The sequence below is a fragment of the Orycteropus afer genome, unplaced genomic scaffold (assembly GCF_000298275.1).
Source record: "Orycteropus afer afer isolate SDZICR_OR568_19922 unplaced genomic scaffold, OryAfe1.0 scaffold00196, whole genome shotgun sequence".
Taxonomy (NCBI): Eukaryota; Metazoa; Chordata; class Mammalia; order Tubulidentata; family Orycteropodidae; genus Orycteropus; species Orycteropus afer.
The window spans coordinates 1,937,352-1,955,668 of NW_006921783.1; the positions used below are offsets into that span (position 1 = coordinate 1,937,352).

The 18,317-nt window shown below is 37.4% G+C and overlaps 1 protein-coding gene across 1 annotated transcript in view; it reads left to right on the forward strand.

Moving 5' to 3' along the window:
- Positions 1-18,317, forward strand: part of MED13 (mediator complex subunit 13) — a 132,645-nt gene that overhangs the window by 88,148 nt on the left and 26,180 nt on the right. The window contains exons 15-17 of the mRNA XM_007947872.2: positions 230-426; positions 1,108-2,024; positions 13,619-13,780. Of these exons, the coding sequence (XP_007946063.1) occupies positions 230-426; positions 1,108-2,024; positions 13,619-13,780 (1,276 nt within the window). The remainder of the gene's footprint in view (positions 1-229; positions 427-1,107; positions 2,025-13,618; positions 13,781-18,317) is intronic.

Genomic DNA, 18,317 nt, shown 5'->3' on the forward strand with positions numbered 1-18,317 from the left:
ATATTCAGAAATACTTTCATAGTGATTCTAGTTTTATAGTTAACAAATTTGAGTGCCAGATTATAATGTTAACACTATTATGTGTTTAAGAAAAGAGTATTATATTTACACTTTCATTGTTTTGTTTAAAGTGAGAAAAATGGGCCAGTGTCAGCTTCCCCCTTTTCCCCTCCCTACCCACCTTCCCTGGAAGATAACATACTAATCATATATTGCCTTTATATTACAGGATTTTTCTTACGTTTATAAGCCTGAAAATTGCCAGGTTCTAGTGGGGTGTTCCATGTTTGCTCCTCTAAAAACTCTACCAAGCCAATGCCTGCCTCCTATCAAATTACCAGAAGAGTGTATTTACCGTCAGAGCTGGACTGTTGGCAAATTGGAATTGCTTCATTCAGGGCCTGCAATGCCATTCATCAAAGAGGGGTATGATTTATGTTATAATTGATAGTGTATGAATGCTTGTATCTGTAAAATTACAGACTGTAAAAACAATCTGTAATTGTTTTTCATAGAAGTACTTGATAAGCTAGAAAAAGGATACTGGTTTTTGAAAATTCTAAAAGTTATTTGCTACTTAACAGATTATAATTATAATAGTTGGTCATGGATAAACTACTGGAAAACTTAAGACCAGTATGTTTTGTTTGTCTTCAAAAGCACCATTTTTTTAAGTCCAAAATTTTAATTGCTGTTGTTTGTACATACATCTCACATTTTAACATCTCTGAAATTATGATATCTCATAATTGGTAGCATCTGAAAATTACCATTCTCTCTTTCTATGTGAACATCTCTTAAATCTAGAAAATCAAAGAAATATGTGTGTTTGTAATATAAGAAATTTTTAGATAGTAAATGTAGGTATCTTTGTGATTATGGATTTTCTTTATGCATTTGGAACTAGTTGTTTCTCAGCCCTCAACAATAATTTAGGTTGGGTGTGTTAACCAGAATTAAGTCTTAATTGTACTTACAATTTTTATACTAACTGTTCTTTCATAATTGTCAATGTTAACTGAAAAACATTTGGGACGTTTTTAGTTGTACTTCACATTACTGATGTGTTACTCCTTTATGTATGTATTTGATTTTCTTTTACCCTAGCGATGGAAGTACTATGGATCAAGAATATGGCCCTGCTTATACACCTCAAACTCATACTTCTTTTGGGATGCCTCCTAGCAGTGCACCTCCTAGTAATGGTGGAGCAGGAATTCTTCCTTCTCCATCCACCCCCAGGTTTCCAACACCAAGGACTCCAAGGACTCCTAGAACTCCTCGTGGAGCTGGTGGACCTGCTAGTGCTCAAGGTTCAGTCAAATATGAAAATTCAGACTTATATTCACCAGCTTCTACCCCATCCACATGCAGACCCCTTAATTCTGTTGAACCTGCAACTGTCCCTTCCATCCCTGAAGCACACAGTCTTTATGTAAACCTCATCCTTTCAGAATCAGTTATGAATTTGTATAAAGACTGTAACTTTGATAGTTGCTGTATCTGTGTCTGTAACATGAATATCAAGGGTGCCGATGTTGGAGTTTACATTCCAGATCCAACGCAGGAAGCCCAGTATAGGTGTACCTGTGGGTTCAGTGCTGTCATGAACAGAAAATTTGGAAACAATTCAGGATTATTTCTTGAAGATGAACTAGATATCATAGGACGCAACACAGACTGTGGCAAAGAAGCAGAAAAACGTTTTGAAGCTCTCAGGGCTACCTCTGCTGAACATGTTAATGGAGGACTAAAGGAATCTGAAAAATTACCTGATGAATTGATACTATTGCTACAGGATCAGTGCACTAATTTATTTTCACCCTTTGGAGCAGCAGACCAAGATCCTTTTCCCAAAATTGGTGTTGTTAGCAGTTGGATACGAGTTGAAGAGCAGGACTGTTGCAATGACTGCTACCTTGCATTAGAACATGGGCGTCAGTTCATGGATAACATGTCAGGAGGAAAAGTCGATGAAGCACTTGTGAAAAGTTCATGCTTACATCCCTGGTCCAAAAGAAATGGTAAGTATGCTAACAAAATTTTTTTGTTTGTTTTCTTCACATTATATGATTTTATTTGCATTTTTTTTGGTAGGAAAAAATATTAAAAGCAATGCTCCATGTGGCTAATAGACACTTAAACTTGGACTTAAAATCCCTTTAAGGCTGACATTTTTTAAGGGAGAATTACCCAGCAGTTTAATTTCACTAATGAAAATAAGGTTATTGTGGGTCTATAATTATGCACTTATGTAGGAGTAATAAGAAATATTCTTGTATTTCTTAATACGGCTCATGTTAAGTACCGAAAATTGCTATGTGTTTTTATTGTACGTGCTTTCACTCATTAAGTATTTATTGAGCACTTAGTATATGTCAGACACCATTTTAGGTGCAACATTGAACAAAGCAGATATATTCCTTGCTGTTTTTGAGCTTATAACCTAGTGCAGAAAACAATAAACACAAAAACATAATTACGTAATACAATATCAGAGAGTGACAAGTGGTTTGGAGAAAAAGCACAATAAGGGAGTGGAAAAAGACAAAATTGTGCTGTTTTAGGTATAAAATCAGTAAAGATACTACTTAGGAGGTAATATTTGAGCAAAGACTTACATAAAAGAAGGAGAATGTTAGCTGTATGACTGAGGGAAGAATTTTTCAAACAGTGCAAAGCGCTATAGTCCAGAAAGAATAGTGTGCTTTTTATGTTTGAGGAACAGCAAGGAGGCTAAGGTGGCTGAAATGCATTGGATAATGGGGAGACAGGTAGGAATGAAATCTAAGAGGTAGTAAAGCATCAAAATTAGGTATGGTCTTAAGGATTATGTTAACAGCTTTATAATGTAGTCTAAGTATGATGGGAAGCTTTTGGATGGTTTCAAACAGGAAACTAAGAAGAAAGCTTTTCTGTTTATCTCTTAAAAGATCTGACTATTATATAAAGAGTAGTGTGGGTAGTAGGAGGTGGTGTCAAGTTATAATGAGATATAGAAAGCAGATAGATCAATTGGGAGGTATTTGCAATAGACCAAATGAAAGATGGTAGCTTGGAGAAATTTGGAAGTGATGGATGTATGAGTAGTAGATTCCTGATACATTTGGAGGATAGAACCTTCAGACATTGCTGGTACATATGAGAAAAGATGAGGCATCAGGGAACAATTAGATGAATGGTGGTAATGATTGCAGAGGAGGGAAACATTGGGGGAGAAAAAGTCAAGTATACATTTGGAGATACGAGTTTAAATTTAGAGGAATGGGTTGTGGCTTGAGATTAGAAACTTTTTCTTTTTTGAGATTTTAGTGAATTATCAGTATTAAAAACTCTGGAGCTAGCTCCATTAAACTGCAAGTTGTAGGTAAGGCAAGGGGTCTTTGTCTGTTTTGTTGATTTGATGTTTCCTACCTAGAGAGAGACTATAAAGAGCAAGGATGGAACTAGTATTTAGAGAGGGTGAAGAAAAGGAAGATCCAGGAAAGGAAACTAAGAAGGAAAAGGACCATTTGAAATAGGAAAACCCAAGAGAATATGGTATCCTGGAAGTCAAGAATAGGAAGTATTTGAAGGAGGGTATGATCAACTATGTCAAATTCTGTGATAGATCAAGATGAAAAAAAAGAAAAAAAAAAAAACTGGATTTGGCCACATCAAGGTTAATGGTGACCTTTGTAGGCATTTTCAACCAACCTGATTAAAGTGACTCTAGGAGAGAATGAGCTAAGAAGCAAATACAGGTAACTCTTTCAGAGAGTTTTGCTATAAATAGGATCAAAGGAAAGAGGGTTGGAAGAGTTTTGTTTTTGTTAGGGGTGTGTGTGTGTGTGTGAGTGTGTGTGGAATATTTTTTTATAGTGAGTGCTGTTGTGACATAACTGGACACTGGGAGTGATCATGTAGAGAGGACATACTGATGAAAGAGAGAAGTTCTAATTGTAGGAGCAACGTCCTTGAATAAGTGAAAGGTGATGAAATCTAGTACACTAGTAGAGGGATAGATAGAACCTTAAGTAGCAGCAACATGTACATTATAACAATAAGGAAAGGCATGGTTTATGTGTACTGATGAAGGGAATTTGGAGTATTTGCTCAAGAGGGGAAGTGAAAAATTACTTCTGATTGTATAGCTGAGCATGAGGGGAGAGATTGTTGGAACCAACACAGAAAGTTTCCTTCCATACGTAAACCTTTCCTTGACTTTTTTTTTTTTTTTTTAAATAACAATAACACAGACTAACACAATATTTGCCCTTCTGTGATTGACTTATTTCACTCAGCATAATGTCCTCTATGTTTATTCATGTTACGAGTTATTTCATGAATTCTGTATTATTCTTCAGAGTTGCATAGTATTCCACTGTGTGTGGGTATCATATAGTTTGGTTATCCATTCTCTGTTGAAGAGCAGTTAAGCTGTATCCGTCTCTGCTATTGTGAATAGTGCTGTGATGAACTTGGGTGTATGTCTATCTATTTATGTCCTGGCTCACACTTCTTTAGGATATATACCTAGTAATGGGATTGCTGAATCAAATGTTTCTGTTTCTGACTTTTTAAGGAATCAGTATACTGTTTTCCTCAGTGGTTGTATCATTTTACAGTCCCACCAGCAGTGTAATGCTGGGGTGAGATGGTATCTCGTGGTTCTTTTGATTTGCATCTTTCTAATGGCTGATGATTGTGAACATTTCCTCCTCCTGGTGAAAACATAACACAAGACATTCCCCAGTGTAACTTCCATGTTTACAGCAACCATGAGTATTTCTGTATGTTTGTTGGCTGCCTCAGTATCTTCTTTGGTAACATGTCTGTTCATGTCCTCTGCCCATTTTTTAAATTGGATTGTCTGTCTTTTTGATATTGAGGTGTTGAAGTTTTCTATAAATTTTAAAGATAAGTCTCTTGTCAGATATGTCATTGGTATATATATTTTTTCTCAATCTATGGGTTCTCTTTTCACTCTCTTGGAGATGTCTTTTGATGTGCATAAGAATCTGACTTTTACAAAGTCGCAGTCATCTAGTTTATCTTCTGCTGTTTGTACATTTTGGGTTATGTTTGATGGTCTATTTATGCCAAAAAATTAGGGCCCCTAGGTTTGCCCCTGTTTTCTCTTTGATGAGTTTTATAGTTTTAAGCTTTACATTTAAGACTTTGATCCATCTTGAGTTAGTTTCTTCGTATAGTGTGAGGTATAGATCTTAATTCTTTGTTCTGCAAATGTCTATCCAGTTTTGCCCACCATTTCTAAAAGAGACTGTCTTTTTCATCTTTAATGGGTTTCAGCCCTTTGCCAAGCATCAGCTGTCCACAGTGTTTGAATCTATGTCTGGAATCCAGTTTTGTTCCACCAATTCATATATTTCTCATTGTATCAATACTTGGCTGTTTTAGGTTTTGAGATAGGAAGTGTCAGCCCTCCTATTTTGTTGTTCTTCTTCAGTAGTGCTTTGTCTGAGGTGTTTTCCTTTGCTGTATAATATAGTGATTGGTTTTTCCATGTCCTAAAACAATGTTGCTGGAATCTGCATCAGGATTGCATTGAATCTATAGATTGCTTTGCATAGTGCTGACATTTTCATAATTTTAGTCTTCCTATCTGTGAGCATGGGGAGCTCTGGTAGTGCAGTGCCTAAGGCACTTGACTGCTAACCAGAAGGCTGATGGTTCAAACCCATCAGCCACTCCTCGGAAGGAAGGTTGGGCAATCTACTTCCGTAGTGATACCACCTCAAAAACCCAAGGAAGGGTTGCTATGAGTTGTGTCCAACTCAATGGCACATAACAACAACAACAACATCTGTAAGCATGGCACATTTTTCTCTTTATGTTGTTGTTGTTGTTAGGTGCTGTCAAGTCAGCTCCAACTCATATCAACCCTTTTACCGCAGAACAAAACACTGCCTGGTCCTGCACCAGCCTCACAATCTGTGCTATACCTGAGCCCATTGTTGTAGCCACTGTGTGAATCCATCTTGTTGAGGGCCTTCCCCTCACTTGACTAAGCTTAATATCCTTCTCCAGGGAATGATCTTTTCTCACAATGTGATCGAAGTAGGTAAGAAAAACTCTGGCCATTCTCGCTTCAAAGGAGCATTCCAGTTGCTCTTCTTCCAGCACAGATTTGTTAGTTCTTCTGGCAGTCCATGGTACTTTTCAGCATTCTTCACCAGCACCACAACTCAAAAGCATCGACTATTCTTTGGTCTTCCTTATACATTGTACAGCTTTCACATGCATATGAGGTAATTGAAAATACCATGACTTGCGTTATAGTGTACCTTAGTCCTCAAAAAAGAAAAAAAAATCTTTGCTCTCAAGCATTTAAAGAGGTCTTTTGCAGCAGATTTGCCCAGTGCCAATACGTCATCTGATTTCTTGACTGTGGAACTAAATAATACGAAATCTTTGACGTCAGTCTTTTCTCCATTTATCGTGATGCTGCTTACTGGTCGACTTATGAGGATTTTCTTTTTCTTTATGTTGAGGTGTAATCCATACTGCAGACTGTAGTCTTTAATCTTCACCAGTAAGCACTTCAAGTCATCCTCACTTTCAGCAAGCAAAGTTGTGTCACCTGCATATCTCAGGTTGTTAATCTAGATGAATCGTTGCATCTAGGTGGCCCTTTGCAAGCTTATAAGATCGCAGTCGCTACTCATCAAAGTAGGATGTAGAACTCTGTTTTTGTGTAGTATGTTATGCCAATTGAGCTTGATGTCCCCTGCGACCATGGTCCTGAGCCCACAGGTCCAACTACTCGTTCCCTCCAGGTAGCTGGCCGTGGCCAAGAAGTCACCACAACTTTGTGCCTTGTCAGCTCTACTATATACCCGGACAGTCTTAGGGCACATACAGATACTCTTGTAGAGACATTGTCTGCCAATCCTGTACATGGTCATGGACACACTCCCCCTGTCTAGACATACCTGATCGTTCAGCATATCTTCTCATCTATCCACCCATAGATCAATGATTGCTATCACTGCCAACACAGTACTGTATGTGCAAAAGGCTTCATCTTTGTTGTCTGTACCTCCCATATATGTCTCTGTGTCTTCTTTTTTCTCAGTGCCACTGTGTTGATCATTCACACTTACTACATTGTCCTTCCCTTCACCCAAATCAGTACTTGTCTCTACCTATCTGGCAGTGTTCCCTCCTCTCCCCTCTCACCCCTGGTAACCAACAAAGTTTCATTCCATATATAAACCTTCCCTTGACTTTTTACAATAATGAACTAATACAATATTTGTCTTTCTGTGATTGACTTATTTCACTCAGAATTATGTCTTCCAACTTCATCCACTTTGTATGGTGTTTTGTAGATTCTACATTATTCTTCAGTGTTGCATAGTATTCCATTGTGTGTATGTGCCATAGTATGGTTATCCTTTCTTCTGTTGATGGCACCTAAGTTGTTTGCATCTTTTTGCTGTTGTAAATAGTAGTGCAGTGAACATGGACAGAACATGGGTATCTGTTTTTGTCCTGGCTCTCACTTCTTTAGGATATATACCTATTAATACGATTGCTGAATCAAATGGTATTTCTAATTCCAGCTTTTTAAGGAATTGCCATACTGCTTTCCACTGTGGTTGTATCATTTTACAGTCCCACTAGCAGTATATGAGAGTCCCAGTCTCTCCACATCCTCGTCAGCATTTGTTATTTTTTGTCTTGATGAACTTTGCTGTTAGTGCTAAGATGAGATGATATCTCGTTGTTTTGATTTGCACCTTTTTTTAATGACTAATGATTGTGAGCATTTCTTCATGAGTTTGTTGGCTGCCTGAATATATATCTGTTTATTGGTGGTGGTGCTGGATTCTTTGTTCCATGTAATTTTCTGTGCTGAGTTCATTGTGTTTGTGAATATTTTTATCATTTCCTTTGTTGCTTTTGTTTTTGTATTTGCTTAACATTAGTACATTTGTGCCTTTCTTCTTTATCATTTTGATGAGAAAGTTTATTAATTTTCTTTGAGGTTATCCTGTGATTTATTATTATTTTTTCTTATGTTTAAAACAGCCCAGTCAATCTCCAAATCATCATGACCTCCTCTCCATTTGGAAGTTCTGTTCTGTATCTGCACTATATAGTCCCTCTTTTTGCCTTGTAGTTGTCCTCATTTACTTATTGCTGTCTCTGGTTCCCTGTTTCCAGTCTTGTAAGTTTATTTTACTTTGAATACTTCTATATCTCTGTTTTAGTCTGAGTTATGTTCTAATACGTTAATCACCAGTTGTTGTCTACTGTTGCTGGTTCTCTGTCCAAAGGACTCCCTTCAGCATCTCTTATAAGACTAGTCTGGTTTTTTACAAATTCCCTTTATTTCTCTTTATCTGGAAATGTCCTGATTTTGGCATCATATTGGTGGGACAGTTTTGCTGGATATATAATTCTTGATTGATATTTTTTCTAACAGAGTTTTACATATGTCATCCTATTGCCATTTCACTTGCATGGTTTCTGCTGAGAAGTCAGAGCTTAGCCTTTTAGATTGCCCTTTATAGGTAACTTTATATTCTTTCTGTGCTGCTTTCAGCATTCTTTCTTTGTCTTTGGTTTTGGAAAGTTTAATTATGATATGTCTTGGTGATTTTTCTTTTAAGGTCTATCCTGTTTGGGGTTCTTTGAAGTTCTTGATGCATATCTTCTTATTTTTCATTGTATTAGGGAAATTTTGTTCCTACAAATCTTCTATATTTTTCTCTGGTTTTATTTGTCTGTTCCTATACTGGAATGCTGACCACATTTAAATTATTCCTCTTGATGGTGTCTCACATAAGCCTTAGCTTTTTTCATTGATTTTTGTTGTTTTTTCTGATTGTTCCCTTAACAGAGTCTGCACTCTCATTCTGTTCTTCCTTGATTTGATTCTACTCCTTTTCTCTTTCAATGTGTCGTCTATTTCTGAAATCTCAGTATTAATCTTCTGGATTTCTCTTTGAGTTTTGTCAGTGTTTTCCTTGAACTGCGCCTCAATCTGTTGTAATTGCCTGAATATAATTCTTTCAAAATCCTTATCAGGTAGTTCCAATGCCGCTTGTTCCACAGGGAGGTTTTGTAGCTCTGTATTCTGGTCCCTTTCTTGTACTACTTTACCTTACTTCTTTTTGTGATCTTGGACTGTCAGTTGTCTCTTTGAGACATTGTGATGTCAATGTATTTATACTTAATTGGTGATTGTATTTTGATATGATTAACCAAGATTTTTTTTTCTTATTTTGATTAACCAAGGTTTTTTTGTTTGTTTGTTTTTGTTTTCTTATTTTGCTTATATTTCTGTTTGATATATCCAAACAGACAGGGCTTGTATGCTACTTTATTTGCTAGTTTGGTGGTACTTAGGTACTCACCACCTGTCACTTGATGGGTGTGATACGGGATGAGAATGTGAACAGATCTCTGTTACCTACCTACTTGTGTCAAGCAGTTGAGGGCAGCTTGAGCTGATATTGGCCACTATCTATCAGTGATCAGTTGGTACAGAAGCTGATAGTGGTTCTTACCTAGTGGGTGTGCTGCAGGAGGTGTGGGTATGGTTGAATCTTATGGGCACACTTGCTTTTTTATCCCAGCTACCAGTGTGGTTGCCCATACAGTCCTTGGCAAGCAGAACCAGTTTCAGGTTGCTCCCCTGAACTGAATGCTTCTTGCAAATACTCAAAATGGCCACATTGTCAGGCCAGTCAACAGTGTCCAGCTCCATTTGTCTCCTTATTCACTGTTTTCATTCAGTTTCTAGTTGGTAATTATTCCACTTCTTTATTTTTCCCTTCAAAGGTCAGTGTTCCAGTATTATTCTATGTTTCTGTTTCAGTTGGTTTCTTGTTTTGGGCTGCAGAGGATCTAGGTAGTTGTTTTCCTTCTTCCATCTTGCTGGAATGTTCCTCTGTTGCAACCATTTTTGAAGTGTCTTCAAAATTGTACTTGTGTTTAAAAATTTTTTTTTCCTTCAGTTCTTTAAGCTTGAGAAAGTGTGTCCTTCCTCTTTGATTTTCCAACTACAAGTCTTTGCACATTTCATTATAATACTTTACTTTGTTCTTTCTAAGTTCCCTTTGAAATCTTCTGTTCAAATCTTTTACTTCATCATTTCTTCCATTTATTTTAGCTACTCTCCATTCAAGGGCAAGTTTCAGAGTCTCTTCTCACATCCATTTTGGTCTTTTTTTCTTTTCCTGTCTTTTTAAAGACGTTTTGTTTTTGTTATGTAAGATGTGGATGATGTCACCCCACAACTCTTCTGGTCTTCAGTTGCTGTTGTTCAGTGCCTCAGATCTCTTCAGACGGTCTCTAACTGAACTTAGACAATGTGGGATATACTCAGGGTCATATTTTGGCTCTTAATGACTTGTTTTCATTTTCTTCAGCTTCAAATTTAACTTTCATATACACAATTGATGGTCAGTTCCACAGTTGGCCTCTGGCCTTGTTCGGACTGATGATGGTGAGCTTCTCCATTGTCTCTGTCCACAGATGTAGTAAATTTGATTCCTGTGTATTCCATCTGGTGAGGTCCACTTGTATTAAAAAAAAATTTACTGTCATTGAGTTGATTCCGACTCACAGGGAACCACTTTGGGTTTCTGAGACAGTAAATCTTTAAGGAAGTAGATTGCCCAGTTTTCCTTCCCTGGAATGGCTGGTGGGTTTGAACCGCCAACCTTCTGGTTAGCAGTCAAATAACTTAGGCACTGCGCCACCACAGGTCCTTGTGTATAGTTGGTGTTTATGTTGTTTGAAAAGCTATTTGCAGTGAATAGGTCATTGGTGTGCAAAATTCTGTCATGTGATCAGCAATGCTGTATTTTCCAACTACTGATCCTTCTTTGTTTCTAATTTTTGCATTCCAATCATAAGTAATTATAGTGAGTCTTAGTTGCACATTTGGTCAATTTCATTTTCAGAAGTTGGTAAATATCTTCATCTTTAGCTCTAGTGGTTGGTACATAAATTGGAATAATAGTCATAATAACTGGTCATCCTTGTAGGCATGTGAATATTATTCTATCACTGACAGCATTGTACTTCAGGTTAGATCTTGAAAGGTTATTTTTGATGATGAATGTGACACCATGTCTCCTTGTTATTCCCAGCTTAGTAGACCATATGATTGTCTAATTAAAAATGGTTAATACCAGTCCACTTCAGTTCACTAATGCCTATGATATCAGTCTCTTTGTGTTCCATTTCATTTTTGACAACTTCCAGTTTTCCTGGAATCATACTCTGTATATTCCATGTTCCAGTTATTAATGGATCTTTGTGCCTATTTTTATTTTTCTTTTTGAGGCATGCCACATCAGTAAATGAAGGTCCCAAAAGTTTTACTCCATCCACATCATTAAGGTCGATTCTAATTTGAGGGAGCAACTTTTCCCCAGTCATATTTTGAGTTCCTTCCAGCCCAAGAGGCTCACCTTGTAGCACTATATGAGACAGTGTTTCTCTGCTATTCATAAGGTTTTCACTAGCCAGTTGTTTCAGAAGCAGACCTGGACACACCCTTCTTCATAGTCTGTCTTAATCTGAAAGCTCCACTGGAATCTGTGCACTGTGGGTGACCCTGTTGGTATTTGAAATACTGGTTGCATAACTTCAAGTATTTCAGCAATACCCAAGTCACCATAATATGACAAACTGACAGACAAATGGTGGAAATAACAGGTTACAATATGGGATTAGAATCAGTGGATCACAGTTTGGTATTAGGCTCAGAAAGCGTGTAGTGGTATCATTGCCCTTCTTCGATGCTGCACATCTCTTAAGTGCTGTCAGTCACACATGGCTCCTCTTGGCACCCTGAAGACAGGTTCCTCCCAACCCCCCTGATGACAGGCTTTTGACTCACTGAGTAAAGGCTTGTTCTGACCACCTTAAAGATAGGCTTGCTCTCTCAGCCCTTGACCTGGCTTTTGTCCTGTTCAGGCAAGTGTTATAAAACTCTTTTAGCTCTTCCAGTAAGTGTCTGGACGCATCACAGTCTTCCAGCAGGCCTTCCACCCAAAGGTACTCAGTTCTCTTGCACCGTGGGCAAGGAAGCACACTGTACCATCTCATGTTGGTCACTTCATTCTGCTACTACCATTACTCTGCCACTGGATTCTGCCATGTTTGTTGCTTTCTTCTTGCCATCTCCAATATTACAGTTCTTCCTTTCTTCTGGGTTTAGGAAGTTCTCAGCTTAAGGATCCTGAGTCTAGGCACACTGTTCCTGGCTGCTCTTCTCAGTAGTAGTGAGGTTCCCCCTTTTTTTGCTTCTTACATTGGCTCCCTTTATGTCTAGCGAGTGGTAAAACTGATCAGTCCCCTCGTTGAGGTTCCATACAACTTATTTGCATGGTCCTAGCCCCGCAGGGATTCCACGTACCATATTTGCATTATTGGAAGTGCTGTCCAGTCTCCTCAGTGGGCCACAAGCACCTTATTTACATAATCCCACTCAGTCATTGTGTGGAATTCACAAAGACTATGTCTAGAAGGGACATAGTAAATAATTCACTGCTGTACATAGGCTGTTTGAATTACTGTGGCACAATTATTTATTTAAGCATGATAGTTATTAAGCAGTGTATTTGAAATTAAATTAGTTCTCTTTTGCCAGAAATTATTAATTAGCAAAGGTGATAATGAATTAAAATTGACTGATTTAATGTAACAGTATATTCAAACAGGCTTAATGGTACACCTGAACCCTCCTAGGGGACTGATTAATTACATTATTCTCATTTAGTGATTTCTTTAGCCATTCAGCATTTAAGACCATATCTTCTGTACTCATTTTGATATGTGGTCAGAAATGTATGTCATGATAATCTATTAAGGAGCTCTGTGGTGCAGTGGTTAAACCATTTGGCTGCTAACTAAAAGGTGGACAGTTGGAACTCACCAGCTACTCCATGGGAGAAAGATGAGGTAATCTGCTTCCATAAAGATTTACAGCCTTGGAAACAAACCCTGTGGGCAGTTCTGTTCTGTCCTGTAGCGTCTATAGAGTTGTAATTGACTTGATTGCAATGGGTTTGGATATTTTAATTTTACAAATCTAGGTTTATAAAATATCTATGGATTATATAACACTTTCTAAGTTTCAACAACTTTATCTGTTAATTTGCAAGTTCTGTATGTTAGAGCTATTACAGTCCACTATTTTTACAAAATAAAACTTGAGTTATTATAGCCAGCTTTATCTATTTGATCATTTTACCATAGTGGTGGGAATTAAGGAGCATAATTCATAACTTATCTCAATGCAAGCAGGATTCTTTCTGGTAAAATACCTACAAGTACCAAAAGCAGATGCATTAAGAGAGAAATATATTTGATTCATTTATAAATGGGGTAATCATCTAATAAATGCATACATCCATCTATGGAAAGGAATGGGAGTAGCTTTTTTATGTTTCTTGATTGTAAGTTCTGGGAAAACCGTTTCCACAGATTATTTTATATAGAACTTAGTATAGTACTATTCTCTGCACAAGCAAATGCTTAATCTTACTAATGATGAAGAGGTGAAGTTTCCTGGGTGTATTTTCTATTATCTAAAAATTTTATTTGTCTTACTCCTTTTTTTTTTTTTTTTTTTAATGTATAGTTGTAGATGTGAGTATGCAGTGCTCACAGGATATACTTCGAATGCTCCTATCTCTTCAGCCAGTTCTTCAGGATGCTATTCAGAAAAAAAGAACAGTAAGGCCTTGGGGGGTTCAGGGTCCTCTCACTTGGCAACAATTTCATAAAATGGCTGGCCGAGGCTCTTATGGTAAGTAAGTTAATAATATGAAATGACTGATTTTTTTTTTATCCGTCATCATATTTTTACGCCCAAACAAAATAATCTGCATTGGTCTTCCTTAAATATTTTTGTGGCTTATTCTTGACTTAAAACCACTGTGGTCAACTCTATCTTTACTTTCATAATTTTCAACATTAAGTTACAGGGCTCCGTAACCCCACTTCAAAAAGGGAAACTTAATTTAGATCTGTTTTTACATATTGGTCTTCCCGGTAAGATTTCATATGAAGGTTTTATATGCCTAAGTTTTTTTAAAAGCTGAAAACCACTTTTGTTTTATAGTATTTTTGACAAAGTTGGATGGAAAATGTGGGAGTAAGAAAGGGTAACACTAGTGATAAAATGTTCCAGAGTCTCCATTAGAAAAAGCATTTAAGACAAAGACAAAAATTTGCTAGCTTTGACATGAATAGCAAATGAATAGTGTTTATATGATACATAGTAGATTTATGGTCAACTATAATAGAGTCCCTGCTTGGTGCAAACGGTTAACATGCTCATGTGATAACAATATACTTGGAAGAGTTCTTAAGATTGAAGTCTGATTTCTATACATAATTTTAGATTGCATTACTGTACAGAAGTATTAGCCTTAAAAGATACTTTCTTTTTTTTTTTTTTTTTCCTCCCTTGATTAATGGCTAAGCAGTTTTAAGTCTGTCTGTCTACCTTTCTCTTGCATGCACGCACACACATACATCCTGACATTTGGTGGAAAATGCAGTTTACAGTGTTTTTTGTCTTTTTAATTTAAACTTTTATATTCTTTTTAAAACCAAATAGTAGTACACCAAACGTTGTTGTTGTTGTTATTGTTGTTGTTATGTGCTGTCAAGTCAGACCCGACTCATAGCAACCCCTCCTTGAGTTTCTGACACAGTATCACTACAGAGGTAGATTGCCCACCTTTCCTACCGAGGAGCGGCTGGTTGGTTTGAACCGTCAGCCTTCTGGTTAGCAGTCAAGTGCCTTAGGCACTATGCTGCCAGAGCTCCTAGCATACTGTAATAGTTGGAGCTGTGTATCAACTTGGCTGGACTACAATTCTGTGTGGTTTAAGCACTTGTGATGTGGTTATTCCCATGACGGGATCAGATGAATATGTTTTGAGCAGCCAATCCATTGAAAGGGAGTTTCCCTAGGGGTTTGGCCTGCTTCCAGTATATGTATGGACATCCTGGGGAAAGAGACATTGTTCTGTGGATCAGGATTCTGTTGTGCTGCCTACAACTGTCTGTGAGTGAATAATCTACCATTCGGCCTGAAGATCTTGGATTCGTCATTTATTGGCGTCAACAGCCAGTATACTGCCTGCCAACCTTGAGCTCCTCAGCTCCTGCAGCTGCAAGAGTCGGGAAAAGCCTCCAGTTTGACATTTGATTCAAGAACTTTGGACTTGCCAGCTTCTATAAGTGTGTGAGCCATTTTCCTAAGATAAATTGCTCTTTCTATATAAGCTTTACTGGTTTTGTTTCTCTAGAGAACCCAGTCTAACACACATACCAAATAGTAGTATATTATATATGCGTCTGTTTTGGACTTTAAAGGAATATATATTATTCCTACTTCCACCAAGAAAGAAGAGGTAAGTGGTAGCTGAGTGCATCCCTTGGACCTAGGATCCCGCCACCGAGAACCTCCTAGACCCAGGAGAAGATTTACAACAAAAATCTTCCCCCAGAGCCAACACAGAGTGAAAGCCTTCCCCTAGAGCTAGCACCCTGAATTCTGACCTCTAGCTTCCTAAACTGAGAACCACTAGTTGTCGTCAGTTTGTTGTACTGTGGTGGCTTGTGTGTTGCTGTGAGGCTGGAAACTATGCTACTGATATTTCAGGTACCCATAGGGTCATTAATGGTGGACAGGTTTCTGCAGAGCTTCTGCACTAAGACAGACTAAGAAGATGGATGGGGCTATCCACTTCAGAAAAAATAGGCACTGAAAACCTTATGAATAGCAGTGAAACACTGATATAATGCTGGAAGTTGAGCCCCTCAAATTGGAAGTCACTCAAAATATGACTGGGGAAGAACAGCCTCCTACAAGTAAAATCAACCTTAATAATGTGGATGGAATACAGCTTTTGGGACCTTCATTTGCTGATGAGACGTGACTCAAAAAGGGAAGAAACGGCTGTGTAAACATTCATTAATAATCAGAAAGTGGAATGTACAAAGTATTAATCTAGGAAAATTGAGAGTTGTCAAAAATGGAATGCATAAAGATTGATATGTTAGGCATTAGTGAGCTGAAATGGATGATACTGGCCATTTTGAATCAAGTAGTCACATGGTCTACTATGCCAGGAATGACAGATTAAAGAGGAATGACATCATAATTCATCATCAAAAACATTTCAGAATCATCTACCCTGAAGTACAATGCTGTCAGTGATGGGATACTATCCTTACTCCTACATGGAAGACAAGTTAATTAAACGGTTATTCAAATTTACACACAAACCACTAAAGCCAAAGATGAAGAAATTAAAGAAGAAATTTTTACCAACTTCTGCAGTGTGAAATTGACTAAACATGCAGTGAAGGTGTATTGAGAATTACTGGTGACTGGAATGCAAAAGTTGGAAGCAAAAAAGAAGCTTTGGTGGTTGGAAAATAAGGCCTTGGTGACAAAAATGACACTGGAAATGGTGTAATAGAATTTTTCAAGACCAATGACTTATTCATTGCAAATACCTTTTTTCAACAACATAAACAGCAGCTGTACATGTGGACCTTGCCAGATGGAATTCACAGAAATCTAATCAACCTATATCTGTGAAAAGAGTTGATGGAAAAGCTCAACATCATCAGAAGCTGACTGTGGAACAGACCATCAGTTGTTCCTATGCAAGTTTAAGTTGAAGCTGAAAAAAAAATTTTAAAGTCCATGAGAGCCAATATATGATGACCATGCTTATATTCCACTGAATTTAGAGATCATCTGAATAGATTTGACACATTGAACGCCAGTGACTAAAGACTAGACAAGTTGTGGGATGCATCAAGAACATTATACATAAAGAAAGCAAAAGGTCATTTAAGAGATAGGAAAGGAAAAAAAGACCAAAATAGATGTCAGAAGGTACTCTGATATTTGTTCTAGAATGGAGAGTAGCTAAAGAGGAGGAAATGATTAAATAAAAGAGCTGAACAGATTTCAAAGGGTAACCTGAGAAGACAAACTATTATAATGAAATATGCAAAGACCTGGAGTTAGGAAGCCAAAAGGGAAGAACACACTCAGCATTTCTCAAGCTGAAAGAACTAAAGGAAAATTACAGTATTGAAGGATTCTGTGGGCAAATTGTTGAACAGTGAAGGGGATGCATTGAAAGACAACGGGAGGAATATTCAGAATTACTGTACAAAAAAAGAATTGGTTGATGTTCAGCCATTGCAGGAAGTAGTATATGATCAAGAACCAGGGGTATTAAAGGAAGAAGTCCAAACTGCACTGAAGAAGTTGGCAGAAAACAAGGCTCCAAGAATTATGTAATACTTACTGAGATGTTTCAACTAAGAGATGCAACCCTAGAGGCTCTTAATGTTTATGCCAAGAAATTTGGAAGACAACTACCTGGCCAACTGACTGGAAGAGATTGATATTTGTACCCGTTCCAAAGAAAGATTATCCAACAGAACGTGGAAATTATTGACCAATATCATTAATATTACAGGCAAACAAAATTTTATTGAAGAATTAAAAAACAATTGTTGCAGTGTATTGACAGAGAGCTTCCAGAAATTCAAGCTGGATTCAGAAGAGAACATGGAACTAGGGATATCATTGCTGATGTCAGATGGATCTTGGCCATAACCAAAGAATAACCACAAGATGTTTGATTGTGTTTTATTGACCATTCAAAGGCATTTGACTGTGTGGATCATAACAAATTATGGGTAACATTGCAAAGAATGGGAATTCCAGAACACTTAATTATGCTCATGAGGAATCTGTATATAGACTAAGAGATGGTCATTTTTACAAAGCAAGGGATAATGCTTGGTTGAAATCAGAAAGCACATGCCATCAGGGTATATCCTTTCACTAATTTGATCTGTATGCTGAGCAAATAACCTGAGACAATGGAATATATGAAGTAGAACATGGCATCAGGATTGGAGGAAGACTAATTAACAATCTGTGATATGCATATAACACAACTTTGCTTACTGAAAGTGAAGATGATTTGAAGCATTTAATGATGAAGGTCAAAGGCTACAGTCTTCAGTATGGATTACACAACAACATAAAAGAAAAGTCCTTACAACTGGACCAATAAGCAACATTACAAGAAGTGGAGAAAAGATTGAAGTTTGTCAAGATTCTCATTTTGCTTGGTTGTACAGTCAGTCCCTTTGGCAGTCAAGAAATCAGACTTTTTGTCACACTAGGCAAATCTACTGTAAATGGCCTCTTTAAAGTGGTTAATAGCAAAGATTTGACTGTGAATACTAAGGCACACCTGACGTGAACCATAGTATTTTTAATAGCTTCATAT